The sequence below is a fragment of the Arvicanthis niloticus genome, chromosome 23 (genome assembly GCF_011762505.2).
Source record: "Arvicanthis niloticus isolate mArvNil1 chromosome 23, mArvNil1.pat.X, whole genome shotgun sequence".
NCBI classification, from domain to species: domain Eukaryota; kingdom Metazoa; phylum Chordata; class Mammalia; order Rodentia; family Muridae; genus Arvicanthis; species Arvicanthis niloticus.
This window is the reverse complement of record NC_133430.1, coordinates 41885270-41903291: the sequence shown is the minus strand read 5'-3', so window position 1 is coordinate 41903291 and position 18022 is coordinate 41885270. Positions and strand designations below refer to the sequence as shown.

Below are 18022 nucleotides of genomic sequence, written 5' to 3'. Positions count from 1 at the left end.
CTGCTCTTGTTTCTGTGGTCATTGTTGAGTTATTTCTGGTTTCAACCTTACTGTTTTTGTTAACTGTTTCGCTCTCTTTTTTCCAGTTCTGGTGAGTCAGATGGCTTTAGTCTGACCATAGATGGGAATTTATAAACATCTATTTCATGACTATGATACAAGAGACTTCTATCACTCTATGCTCTACCCGCTCCTTGGGCTCTTGCTTAAAAACCAACAGATGGAGCCTTCCAGTGGCTTGCCAGAGACACAGCTAACTTTGAGGAAGTTTTCAACATGAACTATGTGACCGAACTTCACAGCCATCTGATTTCCAATTTAGTAATTACTGGAATAATTAGATGAGTTACTCTGCAGATGGCACTGACGTCTCATGACATATGTGTCCTTGTCATCCACAGCAGATGATACTTAGAATATTTGCTCTTCACTGTGATATGATGTATATGATACAGAATGCCTTTCAGGTTGGTTTTTCTGTCTAAGCTTCTAATTTTGTGTAGACCCAAATGAGGCCTCAAACCTGCTTTGGCTTGCACTGTCAGAACCCTTGGCTTGGTGCGTTCAGTGGTGCATGCTAACTGTAACCCTGTGCTGATGATAGTTCTTCTGACTCTTATAGCATTTAAATGCTATTTATAATTTTAAATGTTTGAATAATAAAATTATAAAATGTTCAAACATGAGGATCATCACTTATAACAAATCTTAGAAAACTAGAATGATTTTTTTCCCCCATATATTTTCTTCCAGTCTTTCTAAAAATGACACTTTTTTTTTTTTTTTTTTGGAATTTAAAGCTTATTTTTGAATTAAAATTTATATGCTATAAAATCTGTACTTAAAAAATTTTAAATTAAATTTGGGAAAGATTTTCTACATGTGTACTGCACACACACACATACCCACCCACCCACACCCACACCCACACCCACACACAATTTATTCCATTATAAGCAAGTACACAGTCATGGAGAGTAGCAGGCCTTACAGGTCAAACAGAATGGAAATGGTATCAAACTATAGCAGTTAAGGACTAATTCCTTTAAAAGGCAGCTTTTTACTAAAGATAAATTTAATTTTAAAAACAAATACAGCTTAGCAATTCATCCTTTCTCAACTACACAGTTTGTCTGTGGTATAACTGCCAAGTACAAATATACACCTCCCTAGTCCCTCTCCAATTAATAGCCACTTCTTTAGTCATTATTGTTTTACACACACACACACACACACACAGAGATGTATGTATACATATGTGTACGTATTCTTGAGTTAGAATTTATTTGGTGCTTCTTATATGAATATGTGCTTAAGGTTCACCTCTTGGGATTAGATAATGTATCAGGAGGCCTGTCTCTGATGAGATTGATTCTCCCTCTTTTGGCATCCGGGTGCAAGTCAGCTTTATTTACATAGCTATAGTGATTCCAGGTTAGTAAGTGTGGCTGAAAGGGAATGGCCCCCATAGGCTCACACATTTTAATGCTCAGTCATCAGGGAGTGGCTCTATTTGAGAAGGGTTTGGAAGCATGGACTTGGAGTGCGTTTGGAAGTGGTGTTGAGGTTTCAAAAGTAAAAACTAGGCCCAGAGTCTCTCTGCCTATGGATTAGGAAGTAGCTCTCAGCTCCCCAATTAAATGCTTTCTTTCATAAGAGTTGCCATGGCTACGGTGTTATAGTGTTTCTTCACAGGTATAGAACAATGACTAAGACAGCAAGGGAGAAAATATGGTTGGCCAGAAAACGGGACCGGAAGGGTGAAGGATTGGGTATGGAGAGAGAGAGAGAGAGAGAGAGAGAGAGAGAGAGAGAGAATTCTCAAAATACACTATTTCTTGAAATGAAATTATCTCTGTGAAACTCATTACTACACACAATGGACATACTGCAATAAGAAGTTCTGATGCTCAGTTTGGGGAAAAAGTCTCTGTATACTAGATGACCCAGGTTTTTTTTTTTTTTTTTTTTTTTTTTTTGTTTTTCGAGACAGGGTTTCTCTGTGTAGTCCCTGGCTGTCCTGGAACTCACTCTGTAGACCAGGGTGGCCTCGAACTCAGAAATCCACCTGCCTCTGCCTCCCAATTGCTGGGATTAAAGGCGTGTGCCACCACCGCCCGGCATAAATGACCCAGGTTTAATCCTTGGGATGTGGGTGATGGAAGAAGAGAAATAATTGGTAGTTGTCTTTTGATCTTCGCACTAGCCCCTCCGTCAGCAGGCACACACCTGATTTCACGTCTACAGTGAAGTTGTTAATAAATGTAAATTTTAAAAAAACCACCCTCTTTTCTTTCAAATGAAATGTGAAATTGAGAACATAAAACAGCCACAAAGTTTCACAGGAAATAGAAGTAGACTCCGGCTCGCATCTTCGCTGGGGGAATGCCGGTAGGAAAAACAAGAGCTTTTGCACTCAGCACCCCAAAACATGGGCTGGTGTCGCTGTGCACCCCTAAAGGTTCTTAGCTGGCCAAGGTGCATCCTAGGTGGATAACGCTGGCAGGCCGTATTCTGTGACACAGGTGCGCCACCGTACGGAGAAACCTGAAGTGATCAGCCGCGGGCCGGCCGCGCGGCAAGGTGTGCGGCAGGGGTGGTGCTGTGAGATCAACATCCCTACGGACTACCAACGGATGGTGTATTGCAGGAATTGGCTGCAGCTGGCGTTAGGCATGGACCTTAGAGCCATGGTCAGATCTGAGATAGCTGGACCACTGGTTGAGAAGCACTGAGGGTTCCCTTACTCCAGCGAGACATTTTTTTTCCCTCCTACGTCTTGTTCTTAGGGCAGCCAGGAGACTGTGATTCCACACTGGGTGGAGCCAAGCCATAGGAAACCTCAAAGCCTGCCCCCGCAGTGACAAACTTCCTCCAACAAGGCCACACCTATCTGAACAAGGCCATACCTCTTAATAGAGCCATTCCCCGCGGGCCAAGCATTCAAACACCTGAATCTATGGGAACCAAACCCATTCAAACCACCACGTGATCCATTCAAGAAAACGCCTACAGGCAAGGGCCCAGCTACTCAGGCTTTAGTTGACTCCAGATACAGTAAGAGTGACAGACCATGGGTGCCCATTACAATTTCTCTTATTTCCTCAAGTTTCCTGTACACTTTTTTTCTCACTATTCACTCTTGCTGATACTTGTTCTGTAATTGATTCCTTTGCGCATATTAACTTCTAGACTTCTTTACTGAGTGTTATCTTGGCTTAACTGTCACAGGAATCTTCCCTGAGTTGGATCTGGTGTTCCTGTTTTAATTCTGCTCATAGAAGAATTAAAGGACTAAATATCAATGACTCTTTAAAATATGCGGAGTACTGTAACCACCACACTGCATATTTGGGCCTGTAAAAATATGGCCAGGAAATGACTTTTTTTTTTCATTTACCATCCTAGATGGATATATCCAGAAAAATCTTTCTCGAGTTGCTTAATTTGTATGCTCCTGGCAGTTGTATTTTATAGCAGCATGGGTTTCTAGGACTGGCCAACCATTAATATCTCAACCCATTTGAAGAGTCTGTCTTTATGTTTGTGACAACGGATACCAGGCTCACAATAGGAGCAAGAAGAGTTGTATGTCATGTAGGAGAAACCACATACGTGAACACTGAGGTCTGTTATGGGAGAAACCTGCCTAGCGAGGTGAACCCAGTCCCAGCCCCTTCCTTTCCCTTTACTACAGTTTTGGGATCTTACCAAGAAACAGGCAGCAGAACTTTCATCAACAGAAGGGGTTTAAGTACTGAATCTATTCAGTTGTGAGAACCAATGTTGGGTCCCTATAATTGTGGTAAACTTTATTTTTTCACTGTGTTCTCTTCCTAGTCACTCCTGAAGCCATTGGCTTCCTGTCTGCCATCGGGGTCTTTGTTGTCCTTCTGGCTGTCCTCGTCCTCTTCATCAACAGGAAGCTGTGCTCTGAAAACGTAAGAGGACATCTAAACCCAGAGCAACGAGGGAAAAGAAAGCACTCACGAGACAAGACTGGGGCCCACACAGGAGCTGGTAAGCACCATGCTTTATGTTCTGAGCCTGGCAATCTGCTGCTATTTGAATGCTCTAAAAAGTGGCACTTTTTTCCAAAGTGGCCCCATAAGAATTCACAGCTGAGCTGGCCAGCAATAGCTGTTGTAGACAAGATAAAGGGTACCACCAAAGGATTCGTTAGCTCTTCCTGTTATCCTTAGAGCTTATGGGGAAAGAGGTAACTCCACTCTCCTTACTCTCTGCTTTTTAAGTCCTGAGTTTGTCTCCTTCCTTCCTTCTCTCATTTCGTAGAAAAGAGAAAAAAGAAAAAGTGTATGTTGATTGGCAAGAATCTGGAAGTGTTTTGCCTTCATGACATTGAAACAATACTGACTTGTTACTGGTTTAGCTGTTTTCGAGGTGGTCAGCATTCAAGGACCATTCCCACTTTGGAACACGGCACTCTTTTCCAGAAAGAAAATTTCAGTTTCTGTACCTAACTCTGTTTGATGAAAAGGAAGTCACATGAAGAAGTGACTACTTGCTCTTGAAGGATATACTTTTTTCAGTTGCTTAAGTAAAGAATTTAGTGATGAAGGACACCGTCACAGGTTGTCACCACAGGGTCCAGGTTGTCATCTAGGGAGGGAGGTTAGACAGGGAAGGGCAGTTTTCTTGCTCTTAGTAACGTGTTCTAGAGTACCCCTCAGGGCATGTGTTAAGGAGAAACTTTGTATGCTTTTATGGGTGGGTCCAAAGATGTTGGAACATCTTTTAGTTCCAAGTGAGCCATGAACCAAACAAAACATTTGGCTCATTGCTAGAGCTGCCCTTTAAACCATAGATAGGTCAGCTTTTTTGATGATAGAGACATACTTTAGGAATTTAAGTGGGCCAATTATCTATTGTTTCATTTCGACTTAATTGCATATATATTTATCTCAAACTATGTCTTTTAGTAGTTTGGAAACATAGGAGTGGCCTAGTTGGGTGTGTCAGATCAGGGTCTCTTGTGAGGGTGCAGATAAGTCAGTGGGCAATAATACATCCAGAGTGGCAGGAAGCTCAGTTCCAGTCTTTGTGGATACTTCCAGGGCTCCTTGAATCTTCAAGACGTAGCAACTGCTCAAGGCTCACAGAGAGTAAAGAGGGCCACAGTTCCCCTTACAGCCTCATCTACAAAGTCATACGTTGCCACTTCCCTCTGCTTCTGCTTTCACCGATTCTAGTCTATGCCCAGGGGACTGGGAACTAGGCTTCGCCTTCGGGTGGACAGAGTATCAAAGCGCCTGTAAGCATGTTTGGGTCACTTTGGAGTCAGTCAAGGGGAAGGGTGCTGTAGTTGGCAGTTGACTGGCACTTCTGCAGATGTCTTGCTCTTCTGAACTCATGAGCATCTGACTCATCTTTAGAAAACAGAACAGGATATTTAATGGAGCTTGTCATAGAAAATCGAGGACTTGTGACTCCTATAGCCACTACTGTCCCAATCTGGGTCTAGGTTAAGGGAGAAGAGCCGATGTGGCTTGGCTATAGTCTAGTAAGGAGGCGGGATTCAGAATGATTCTTCTCCCTCAGAGTTGACTGTCACTCTTATATGACCTTGGTGAGTTAAGGGGATAATTCTGAACTTCAGTCTCTTTATCTGCATGTTGGGATTATGGGATGTTGTCAGAGTTGTCTTAGAATAAATGATGTATTTTGTAAAAGTGCTGGTGTGGCGTCTATGCTGATGGTCCTCATGGACTATGGCCATTGAGCAAACAAGCAAGCCTTCTGATAAGATGATGTATGTCAACACATCCCATTCTTCACTTAAGCTGGGAGACTGAAGCTGACGGGGTGTTTTCCTTTGCAAATAATAAAGACTAGAACTCAGGCTGGAGCTGTTTAAACTACCTTTTTTTGTCTTGGATCATGGTTTTTGTTTGTTTGTTTGTTGGTTTTTTGAAGTGTTCTTCTAAATTATAGAAGATTCTAACTTATACTTGCAGATAAGTTGAGGTTTTGAGATCATGAAACAATAAGAAAGCACAAAAACACTGGAAAGCACTTGCCACAGACTTGGGGGGCAGGATCACCCAGGAGGTAGCTTTAGAAAGAGCAGAATCAGGAGATTCTTCAGATGACAACCCCGAAGAAGCAACCAGCCTCTTTTGACATCTCTCCCCTGAAAGGTTCATTATCATGGATCAGAAGCTGTGGAAAACACGCCTCTATTCCACATTTTACCTAACCTTTGATATTTTCGTTAATTGTCATCCTGAATGCACTGATTCCTTAGTAAAGTTGGGATGTTCCTAACATATTTTGACAAATGTTAAGGAAGGAAGGCAGCCTTGTGTGGTGGAGGGAAGCATGGGGCAGACACTTGGAGCTTACTTTGCTGCTAATTGGCCACGGTATTTTGGGAAACCCACTTCACCTCTCTGGGCCTGAAGTCCTCATTTGCAAATTGATAAGTCTGGACTAGTTTCTTTTAGTTCTCATTCTGTGATCCTATTCGGCTCATAGGGTTGCCATAGCAACTTGTGGAGCTCTGTGAATGGAAGAGACCTAATAAGAAAGATTAAACATCAAGTAGGCCGTCCGGCTCTTAGATTATGCTGTATCAAACCAAAAAAAAAAAAAAAAAAAAAATTGAGGACTGAAAAGATGGCTTTAGCATCCACAACTAAGTAACCCTTCTAATCTAATGATACGAGGCAAGAGCTTGAAATAGGAAAGAAGTCTCTTAGCTCATCTGGTAATGTCAGATGAAGAAGCACTGGTTTGTTTTCTGCATCTACTGCGCAAAGTAATTTGCCTGAGAAATACCATATATCCTCTTTTAGGCTGTGTATTTTTCCATAGCTAGAACATGCATATCACTGTATCTGGAATTCTGGAATTAGAAAGGGGAAGATGAGGTGGATTGATGTCTTCCTAGAAACACAGGTAGTAACAGGGATAGCTGGCAGCTGACATTTATTTAGCACTCTCTACTCTCATGGACCTCGTCAGTATTCCATCCACGTTATTTGCTTTCTTTCTTTAAGGTGCTGTGTTGATCATTAGTAGTGATTTTTTTTTGGGGGGGGGAATATTACTTAGAGCAAAGAAGGTTTTCTTCAATTGTGAGTTAGAAAATTTATTAAAAATAAACCCCTTCCAAGTCTATGTGTACGTCTTCATCCTTGTCTGCAACTTTGAGGTTATTTCTTGGTCTACTTATCCCAATAATTCCTTCTACTTGCACTATTATGGCTGCTACTTTTAAAATAATTGAATCTATACATTTGAGTTATGGTATGTTCAAATACATATTTCCTATGAAGTAGTTCAATGAGTAAATCCCATCTATTTTATGAATGAGGAAGCTGTGACTTACCAAGATGAGTGTTTACCCTAGGCTGTTAATTGGCAGAACTCAGACTTAAGCTTGCCCAACCCCAGAGGCAGGACCTTAATTTCTGTTTTTCTACTCTCTCACCTCCTCAACTTATTCCATCATACTTTTGTAGTAAAGATGGGTGAAGTAGAAGTTGGACAGGTGGGTTTGGGGTGTATTCTTTTCATGCTATTGCAGATTGCTGTGTACTTGGTGTCTTTGTGGAAATTCATTCTGGTACAATTCCAGATCTGATCGTGTTTGGAAGTTAGGATGCTCACATTCTGGAGGTTCCAGGGAGGAGTTGTCTCCTTGCCCCATTCTTGTATGGTGGGTTGACCTTGGTATCCATTAGCTTGTTCTTGATTACTCTAGTCTTTGCTTCCCTCTTCACATTACCTCTGTCTTCTATATTTCTGTCTTTAGTTTGTCACTTGTCATTGTATTTAGTGCTTACAATGATAACCCAGGAAGCTTGTCTCAGGTCATTAATTACATCATCAGATACCTGCCATATATATTTATCAAACAAATTAACATGCCCAGGTTCTAGGGATATGGGTGTAGCATAATTTTTGGTGGTCCACCATTCAATCTACTGTAGGTTTTCAAACAGTGAAATTAAGAGAGTTGATGAAGAATGGGACATATGATTTTCTTTTTAGTGTCCCTTAGTGATCATTCCCATACTACCCAGGCAGGGTTAGGAAGGTTTTACAAAGAGATAGAACAATAGCCTATTAGATGGTTGTTATATAGACTTATGGTTAGTTATCAGAGATTGCAATTCAAGGTCAAATTGAGCTGTGCTGGGTTCTAATCCTCAAAAGCATTTTACAAAAGCTATTACCCAAAAATCCACTACAAATTAGTTAGTTAAGAAAAGGGAGTGGCAGAACACTCAGAGGAGGCTGGACTCCCAGGAGCTCTAACAAGCTCAGGATCGTAGAATGCTGAAGGAGCATGGTGGCTGCCAGAGTGATGGGTGAGACATGCTGATGCCAGGACAAAGAATGATGCTGACCTGTGAGCTGCTGAGTGCCTGACAATGGTGAACGGGAAGCTGTATTGAACATAAATGTTCCTGATCCAGCTTTGCTTGCCTATATCCCAGATGGGACAAGTTACCTTGCCTCAAGTTCTTAGACCTGTGGAACTAGAATCAAAAGAGAAGTTATAATGACACTTGTATTTTTCTTAAATATGACCAGTTATTCAGACTCAATCATGGACTGATCTAGAAATCAATCCAATATTGGAAATAACACTCTTCATTTGGAAGGCTGGTTCTAGACATTTTTAGAGATATATTTGGAAGTTAGCTGCAGTTCTCTATGATGTTATATTAGCAAGAGATAAAGTTGGGACAGGATCTAGATTTCAAATAAGTGTTAGTACATGTGTTAATGCTATTTTAATTGTCAAGTTAAAATTACTTTTGTTTCTTCTACAGTGTTTAAGTTTCATTGATTGTGCATTTTCTAATTGTGTTAGTTTGTTGAAACCTGGCATGTTGGTTATGGAGGTCTATCAACCAGCTTTTGTTTTATTGCCCTGAGTATTATAGAACCTTGGTCTTCTGAAAAAAGCTTGCAAGTACTGGAAGAAGTGAGTCAGGCTTTAGCAGAAGCAATAGGGTAGCAGGCTTGATTATTGCTGGTATAACAGCTTTAATTACATTAATTGCTATCACCACTGCTTCTGCAATTGCTTTGACACAAAAAGATAAGACAGCTACTTTTGTTAATCATTTAGCAAAAAATGTTACTAATGTGTTGAGTATACAAGAGGATTTAGATAGGCATTTGGAACAATTGATGCTCTTTATCTACTCAGATTTTTAGAAGGAAGTTCGGAGTTTAAGAGTAAGGAGCTATCTTGAGTGTTATGCCAAATACCACTGGATTTGTGTTACTTCTAAAATTTACAATGATAGTCATTACAATTAGTAAAAAGTTTAAAGACACTCGCAGGGCATTTGGCATAGTTCTAGCACCTCTCTGGATGTTTTAACTTTGCATAGTGAGTTTATGAGTTTAAAGAATGCTACTCTGCTGAGTGTTGATGCAGCAGATACTGCTGATAAAATTACCCATGGCCTGAGGTCAGTATTTCTATTTTGGTCAAGCTTCAAGAATGGCATATATAGCTTTATCATGCTAGTCCTTTTTGTCCTGGGAATACTTTTATTCTTGCCCATTATATTAAAGCTTGTCTTTAACAGCATCAACATCTTGGCAGCCAAAGTACATGGCTTAAAACTGAAAATGGACCCCTAGACAAAGTTATTAATTTAACAAGCTGGCAAGCCAAGGACAGGTAAGATTCTGTACAGAGCCTTACCAACCTAAGACAGAACTGCATTGCTTTTGATAGTGCATATTCCATGACAGGTAAGGAAGGCATTCTTGTCACAATGACCTAAGACAGGCTCAGTCTTGTTTATGAAATAAAAAAGGGGGAGAGGCAGAGAGCTTTTGGGGCTGCTTGGCAAGAATCTGACATTGACCAAGGACAAGAAAGTGGGCTTCAGGCAGGATTCTGACATTAGGCTAGAACAAAGAAGTAATTTCAGGCAGGAATCTAAATCTTAGGCTAGAACAAAGAAGTAGACTTCAGACATGAAAATGACTTTGGGCGAGGACAGGGAAGTAGGCTTAGATATTTTGGTCATCCTGATAAGCCCTTAGAAATAGTGATTATGGGAGTGTTCATGGGGACTTTGTTTATTGCCTTGCTTATTATTTGACTATTTGTGTTTATTGTCTTGCTTATTCCTTGACTATTTGCATCTATTGTATTGCTAGTCCTTCAAACTAGAACTGACCTTAATACTTGCATATAATTAAAATGGTATAAAAGCAAAATGTAGGAGGGGGATGGGATAGGGGGTTTCTAGGGGGGAATGGGGAAAGGGGATGATATTTGAAATGTAAATAAATAAAATATCCAATAAAAAGTATTATAAAAATGATTAACAAGTAATAAAAAAGAATAGGGAGTGGCAGCAGCAGGGGAAGGGATGTGTAGCTTTAAAGAATTCCAGATGTTTTAAAGATGTTGGGAAGAGGTGGGGTACCCTGATAAAGGACTGCAGATGAATGCTTTCAGTGTGTTTGCTTCTGCCCACCAGCGCCTGTAGGGATGTTCAGCCATACTGCTTCTGTCTTATCCTGGACAGTGAGAGGGGTATGTTCCTTACCTGTACTTAATGTATAAAAACTGGGTTTGTAGATTTAAGTAATGAATATTTGTAAGGATTCGAGATTAGCACATTATAGATGTTTTAGGGTTTCTATTGCTGCAAAGAGACACCATGATCAAGGCAACTCTTATAAAGGAAGACATTTAATCGGGGCTATCTTACAGTTCAGAGGTTTAATCCATTCTTGTCATGATTGGAAACATGGTGATATGCAGGCAGATATGGTTCTGGAGAAAGAGCTGAGAGTTCTACCTCCAGGCATTAGGAAGAGAATGCCACACTGGGCCTGGCTTGAGCATCTGAGACCTTAAAGCCTGCCCTCCAGTGACACACTTCCTCTAACAATGCTACATCTACTCCAATAAGGATACATCTCTCAATAGTGTCAATATGAGTCTATGGGACCATTTTCATTCAAACTACTATCTTCTACCTCCTGGCCCCCATAGGCTTGTAACTATATCATAGTGCAAAATATAATTAGTACAACTTCAGAAGTCCTCATTGTATATAATAGTCTCCACTGCTTAAAATAGTCTAAGATAGTCTCAACAATTTAAAAGTCCAAAGTTCAAAGATTCTTTGGATACTCAAGCAATCTCTTAACTCTAATCCCCTGTAAAACCAATATGAAAATAGCAGATCACATACTTCCAACATACAGCGGCACAGGATATACAGTACTATTCCAAAATGGAGGAAAGAGAGCATAGTGAGTTAAATCCGTATCAGAGTAAGCCTGAAGACTAGTTGGACAAACTCTAAACTCTGCATGTGAATGTTTGATGTCAAATCATTCTTCAGTTCTCCAACTCCTTTCAGCTTTGCTGATTACAGCACACTTCTTTCTTTAGGACTGGTTCTACTCCCTGTTGGCAGTTTCGTCCACAAGTAGTCCACAGCTCTGGCATCTCCAACATTTTATGGTCTTTATGGTATTGCAGGCTTCATTTTTACATGATGGCCTCTCTAGACCTATATGAAGGGACACCCTGACACATGCCTGGCCTCAGCAGCTTTCTTTAGTTGCAGAGGGAGATTCTATACCTCTTTCTTATATTCCTGTCTTTCAAGCCAGAACCATGTGTCTGAAGCTGCCAAGTTCTACTGTTTGCTGGGGCTGGAACAGGAACCTCTCATTCAATTAGATCTTCATTTAACTGGTTGTGGCTTACAGTTCAGAGGTTTACTCTATTCTTATCATGGCAGGAGGCATGACAATGTGTAGGGAGACATGATGCTGGAGAAGGAGCTGAGAGAGTTCTACATCTGGATCCACAGGAAACAATTAGGGAATAAGACACACTGGTCTGGCTTAAGCATCTGAGACCTTAAACCCCACCCCACAGTGATACACTTCCTTCAACAATACCACACCTACTCCAGGTCACACTTCCCAATAGTTCCAGTCCCTATGAATATATATATATATATATATATATATATATATATATATATATATATAGTGTGTGTGTGTGTGTTTTATGTGTATTTCATAATTCTGAGACAAGTTTTCAGTGAACTTGTCTAAAACAGAAGCATGTAACTATCTCAGCTATATATTTAACTAGTATTATAATGATTAGTTTAACAGCTACTATTTTTCTTTTATGCCAAAATAAGAAAAGGCAATGAAAAATTTTGTGGGTGTGAATTAAGATATGAGATATTCATAAGAATACAAATACATAGATAAATTCCTGGGCACAGTAGAAAATACCTCTAACTCTAGCACTTCTGAGAATGAGGCAGGAAGGTTGTGAGTTTGAGGCCAGCCTGGGATTCACTGCCAGATTCTATCTCAAAAACTAAAAAACAAATAAGAAACCAAAGAAAATAAAATATAGCTACATACTGTAGTGATTAATATATATTCATGGTTTTACTCTTTTTTTTTTTTCGGCCCTTTGAGATGAAGATGGACATGTAGGCATATGCCCATCTAATTGGCACATCCTTCTTCATATATTTCAGCTTCTTAGTATGGTTGGTGAGTTAGATATAGTTAGTGGAGGTGACCTTTACAGGTAATATAAGAGCAGAATGATTCATAGTTACTTTGCTGGAGTTGTTTTTTGGCACTGTATTTTGAATACCAACATCTAAGTTTACAGGTTTCTTTTGGAATATCCTACTCAGATGAATTTTAAATAAATCAAATGTTTTATAACCCATAGAGGCCCAATATTCTTCCATTCTTCTTTTTCTAAGAAGAAGATTAAAAGCTATGCATGCCAATGAGGTACTTTTTGGTTTTTTGAGCCAGGATTTCTCTGAAACTCACTCTGTATACTAGGTTGGCCTTGAACACAGACATCAATTTGCCTTTGCCTTCTGAGTGCTGGAATTAAAGTGCCTCCAGTACCTGGAAGGTACTGTTGTTTTAAATTTACAAATTTAGGATTACATTATGATTTTTGAAAATTATGTATTGAATAATTGTTTGAAAGTTGAGATCTTCTATTTGCCTAAATCTTTACTTTTACTTCCTTGTTTGGAAGCATGAACTATTTCCTTCATTGTTCCTGTGTCATTCTTCCCCACTGGACATATGCAAACTAAGGCCAGATTTGTAAGCAAGCTAAGCTGAATGGTCTTTTCTCTTCTGATTTCATTATCTTGGTTTGCAGAATCTGAATATATGTTGTTAGACATCCTCACATAGCTTAGAACAGACCACTCCAGACCAACAGTTCCAAGGCCAGGGGGTGGGGGGGGAGGGTATTCAGGATATAGGGCAAAGGTGGGGGGGGGGGGAAAGATGGAAGAGAGTGAGGTCAGGGTGTTCTGCCTGTTTTATATGGGTAGTGATGTAGCCTCTCCCAGGTAAAGGTGAGGTAGCCAGGTGGATCCTGGGAATGTATGGCAGTTGCCTTGGCAACGATGTGGGGGTCGCCTAGATGAGATGTCACTGGGTTCGGAGTCTGATACCAACATGCCTCCCTTTATCTTATTATGAAGAGAAGAAAAATAAGGGGGAGAGGAAGCCGATGGTGAAAGAGGAGTTGGGGCGCAGTGTCTCTTAAACTACTTCCTGCCGTATAAGGGCGTAGTCCATTGTGGGGAGTAGCTGGCTTTCACCATTGGGGTTCATGGGTAGATATGTGCATCAGGTTCCCCTGTGGACAGCCGCTGGTAATCCTGTAACAGGAACTGATTAATAGTTTGGTTAGAAATAATAACATCGAAAGGATGACTAAAAAGGGTGTTACAAAAGAGAATATCTGCTTTTATATGGGTTTTTAAAAATCTCAGAACTGGAGGTCTTACATTCCCTATTAATGGCATTCTTCTTGGAGGAACTGGCGAAGACCATCTTCTTTAGCTGTCAGGACATCTGGCCCCTGTCAGTTCTGAAGCACCACAGCTGGAATCCCGCGGGTCTTGTATGTAGAAAAGAGTGTTTTGCGGCATTGGTCGAATAAATAGTTGGTCCGTGATCCTAGCATATATATCTGACAAGACCAATATGGGCAGCCCCCATAATCATCTGGCCAGTTTCTACAGTAATCTTCTATCTGGTCAAAGAGAAAGCAAGTATAGAGAACATAATATTTAGATGGGACAACAGATACAGGGATGAAAGCAATTTGGATTGACATCCGGCTATGGAGCAGTTTCCTGACCCTGTTTGGAAAGACTATTTGTTATCTGTGGGGGTCTCTTGAATCTCTAACCTCCATATGTAAGGGCTGACCTGGATAGAAACAAGCAGCAGGGGGAGGATGAGAAACCCATGTCTGTCCAGTGAAGTTGAGCTCGGCTGCTGGAGTGGAGTCTCATTTTCTGGGATTGAAGACAAGGTGGGTGATTTTGAAGTCCTCTGAAGCTTAATAGAGCACGGTCCTGTTAGGGTCGACGTGTATGAAAAGAGTTGATTTTAGATGGAGGGATGAAAGGCTTGAGGTGAAACAAGTGGACCCAATGAGGGAGTCCCTCAAGTTTAACAGCTGTAGGGGTCACAAGAATTACCTTAAAAGGGCCCTGCCATTTGGGAGAGAGGGGTGAGGGCTGTTGATCTGAAGGAGAGAGAAGGACTTGGTCTCCAATGTTGACAGGCAGTGGACAGGAGACAGTGTATGGTTGAGGTAGATGGTGGTCTACAAAGTTCCACAAGAGAAAACGGAGGTGGCAAAGTAATGGGGTGAGTAGATGGTCTGGGAGGGGGGAGCATTTAGGTGAAAGACCAGGAGTTAGAACTGGTCGTCCATACATGAGTTCAAAGGGTGAGATGAGGAGAGGCCGCTTGGGGAGAGCTCGTAGCCTGAAAAGAGCCAGAGGTAAGAGTTTTATCCAATCAAGATGAAGTTCCTGTGACAGCTTGACAAGAGTGGTTTTTAAAGAGTGGTTAGTTCTTTCTACCTTCCCTGAAGATTGAGGGTGGTAGGGAATGTGAAAATGCCAGGGGATGTCTAGGGTCTTAGAATTTGAGAAACCTGGGAAGTAAACTCAGGACCGTTGTCTGACTGAAGGGAGGCTGGGACACCAAATTGGGGCATGATCTCTCGGAGGGGGAGATCAGAGACTATCTTAGCCCTTTTGTTAGTTGTGGGAAAAGCCTCTACTCAGCCTGAGAAGGTTTCCACCAAGACAAGGAGGTAGTTGGCACGTTTGACAGAGGGCATGTGGGTAAAATCAAGTTGCTAGTCAGTTTCATGAAGGGAACCTCTAGCCTGATGGGCAGGAAAAGGGGTGCTATGATACCTTGAGTTGGGATCTGACATCTGACAGATTTTGCAAGAAGCAGTGATAGATTTTAAGAAACTTAAAGTCCCAAGGAGTAGGCTGTAGGTGGGTCTTAACAAAATAAGACAACGCTTGGCTGTTAGGATGAAAGAGTTGGTGAAGATAGGACAGAGTTTGATGAGTGTCAGGGGGTGTAGGTGGGGATGTGGGTTGCAGTGTAAGAATGTCCTGAGGAGGGTGAGGTGAGTCTAGGCCCCTAAGGGCTGCAGCTCTAGCTGCCTCATCAGCTCGGTTGTTTCCCTTGGAGACAATAGAGTCATCCGTCCTGTGGGATCTGCAGTGTACAATCCCAATAGCCGTGGGGAGATGGGAGGCCTTTAGCATGGCCATAATTTGGTTTGTATTAGTTACTGATCCTCCTTTTGTGGTAAGTAACCTGCGCTCCTTCCAGATGGCAGTGTGGGACAGGAGGATATGGAAAGCATATTTGTAATCTGTGTAGATGTTGAGGGATTGTCCCTGTGCCAGCTGGAAGGCATGGGCTATTAGTTTAGCCTGTTGGTTGGTGGTATGAGAAGGAAGGGCCTGTGCCTCCACCACTTTGATGTCTGACACTGTGGCATAGCCAGCTTTCCTGGCTCCTTCATGTAGAAAGGAGCTTCCATCTATATACCAGGTATAGATGGCTTGAGGCAATGTGCCCTCCTGTATGTGTGAAGGATGAGGTAATAGTTCCTCTAAAGTTTCAGTGCAGGAGTGATAGGGAGATGTCAGTATTAGGTCGAGGAAGAAGATTGGAAATATTAAGAGGCAGGCATGATTGGAAGGAGAGTGTGGAGTCTTCTATTAGACCTACCTGAAGAGAAAGAACCCTGGAGGGAGGTAGAGTCTGTAAGCTTTTATAGGTTAGGAGTTGTGACAGGTTGTGAGAAGAGAGGACAGTTATAGGCGATCCCAAGGTTAGTTTCTTTGACTCTCGAATAAGGAGTTCAGCAGCTGATAAGGTACAAATACCAGGTGCCCATCCCTGGATGGTTAGATCTAGTCTGTTTGACAAGTATGCTACAGGTGCAAAAGATGGTCCTAGTTGGTGACCTAAGTCTCCAAGGGCAAATCCCCCCTTTTCAGTTATGTAGAGGGAAAAAGGACGAGTCAGGTCAGGGAGATGTAAGGCTGGGGCCTTAAGAAGAGCCTGTTGGAGCCTTTGAAAGGGCTTAGTAACAGGTTTGAGAAGAGGTTTATGGGTGGGGCCTAATGCTTATTTACATAAGGGGAGAGAAAGTAGGGAAAAGGAAGGAACCCAGGAACACAAAAAGCTAGCCATTCCTAAGAATGATAAAATCTCTTCCTTTGTAGAAGGAACAGTTAGAGACTGAGTCAGATTCTTTTTATCTAACATAATAGCCTTGTGGGTTGGGGTAATTGTTAGTCCCAAATAGGTGGCCTGAGGAGTAGACAGTTGGACTTTAGAAGGTAAGACCCTGTAGCCTCGACTGGAAAGGAAATTTAGAAGAGCAGAGGTGTCAGCTTGGCTAATCTCTGCAGAGGGGCTACAGAGAAGGACATCATCTACGTAAAGTATAATCTTAGATCTAGGGAGAGATAAAGAGAGCAGGTCAGAAGCCAGGGCCTGGCCAAATAGGTGTGGGCTGTCCTAGAATCCTTGAGGTAGAACAGTCCAGGTAAGTTGGGTAGAAAGGTGGGTGTCAGGATCTGTCCAGGTAAAGGCAAATATGTCCTGTGATTGGACATCTAGAGGGATAGAGAAAAACGCATCCTTGGTATCTAGGACTGAAAAATGAGAAGTCCCTGGGGGGGGGGGTGGATAGTAGAAAGAAGTGTATAAGGATTAGCCACAACAGGATGGAGGGGAACCACTGCAGAATTAATGCGTCTGAGGTCTTGAACCAGGCGGTAGGTACCATTAGGTTTCTTAACTGCTAGTATAGTGGTGTTAAAGGAGGAAGAGGTAGGGTGAAGGAGTTTTTTCCTTAAGAGGTCAGAAATGATAGGCTTAAGTCCCCTGAGGCTCTGGAGGGGGAGAGGGTATTGAGCTTGGGTGATGTACCTGGTAGAGTCCAGTAACTGGATGACAATAGGAGAATGGTGTTTAGCAACAGAGGGGTTCTGGACGTCCCAAACTCAGGGGTCCACCTGAGAAGCTGGTAAGGGAAATAACATGTTAGTGTTAGTAGGTTGACTGGCTAGAAGAAGGAGCAGAGGAACTGCTGGCGAGCTTGGGTTTAGGTGAATTGGGGGAGCAAAGGAAATAGAGGCTCCCAACTTAGCTAAAATATTCCTTCCTAGTAAGGGGGCAGGACATGTAGGCATTACCAAAAAGGAATGGGTGAGAGATACACTCCTAAAAATGCAACTAAGTGGGGGGGGGGGGGGTTTCTGGTGAGGTAAGGTTGTCCTCCTACCCCGACAATAGGAAAATGTGAAGGTGAAGTGGGTCCCCCAAACTCCGTCAGGACCAAGTAAGTGGCCCCAGTGTCCAAGAGGAAGGAGATGGGTCTTCAACATACCATAATAGCTACCCCGGGCTCCCTGCTAGTGATAGGTGTGGTCAGGTCGAGAGAGCTCAGGCCTGACAGTCCTCCACAGCCAACCCTAGAAGGTCAGTTGAAGGATGTTTTGAGAGCAATGTCCCTCTGTTTTAGGCAACATGAGGGCATTCAACACCCCAGTGTCTCTTCTGATGGCACCTGGGGCATGGTCCCCTTGGCTTGCTGGGGTTGGGGCAAGCCTTCACCCAATGACCATGTTGACCACATTTA

General features: G+C 42.0%; 1 protein-coding gene across 5 annotated transcripts in view; it reads left to right on the top strand.

The window, feature by feature from the left end:
• The window catches only part of Syt16 (synaptotagmin 16), a 233571-nt gene that overhangs the window by 110618 nt on the left and 104931 nt on the right, over positions 1 to 18022 (top strand). For all 5 annotated transcript variants that reach the window (XM_076922000.1, XM_076922001.1, XM_076922003.1 and 2 more), the window contains exon 2: positions 3841 to 4020. Coding sequence is in view for 2 of the 5 variants with exons in the window: in XM_076922003.1 (XP_076778118.1) it covers positions 3841 to 4020 (180 nt within the window). In the remaining 3 variants the exon portion in view is untranslated. The remainder of the gene's footprint in view (positions 1 to 3840; positions 4021 to 18022) is intronic.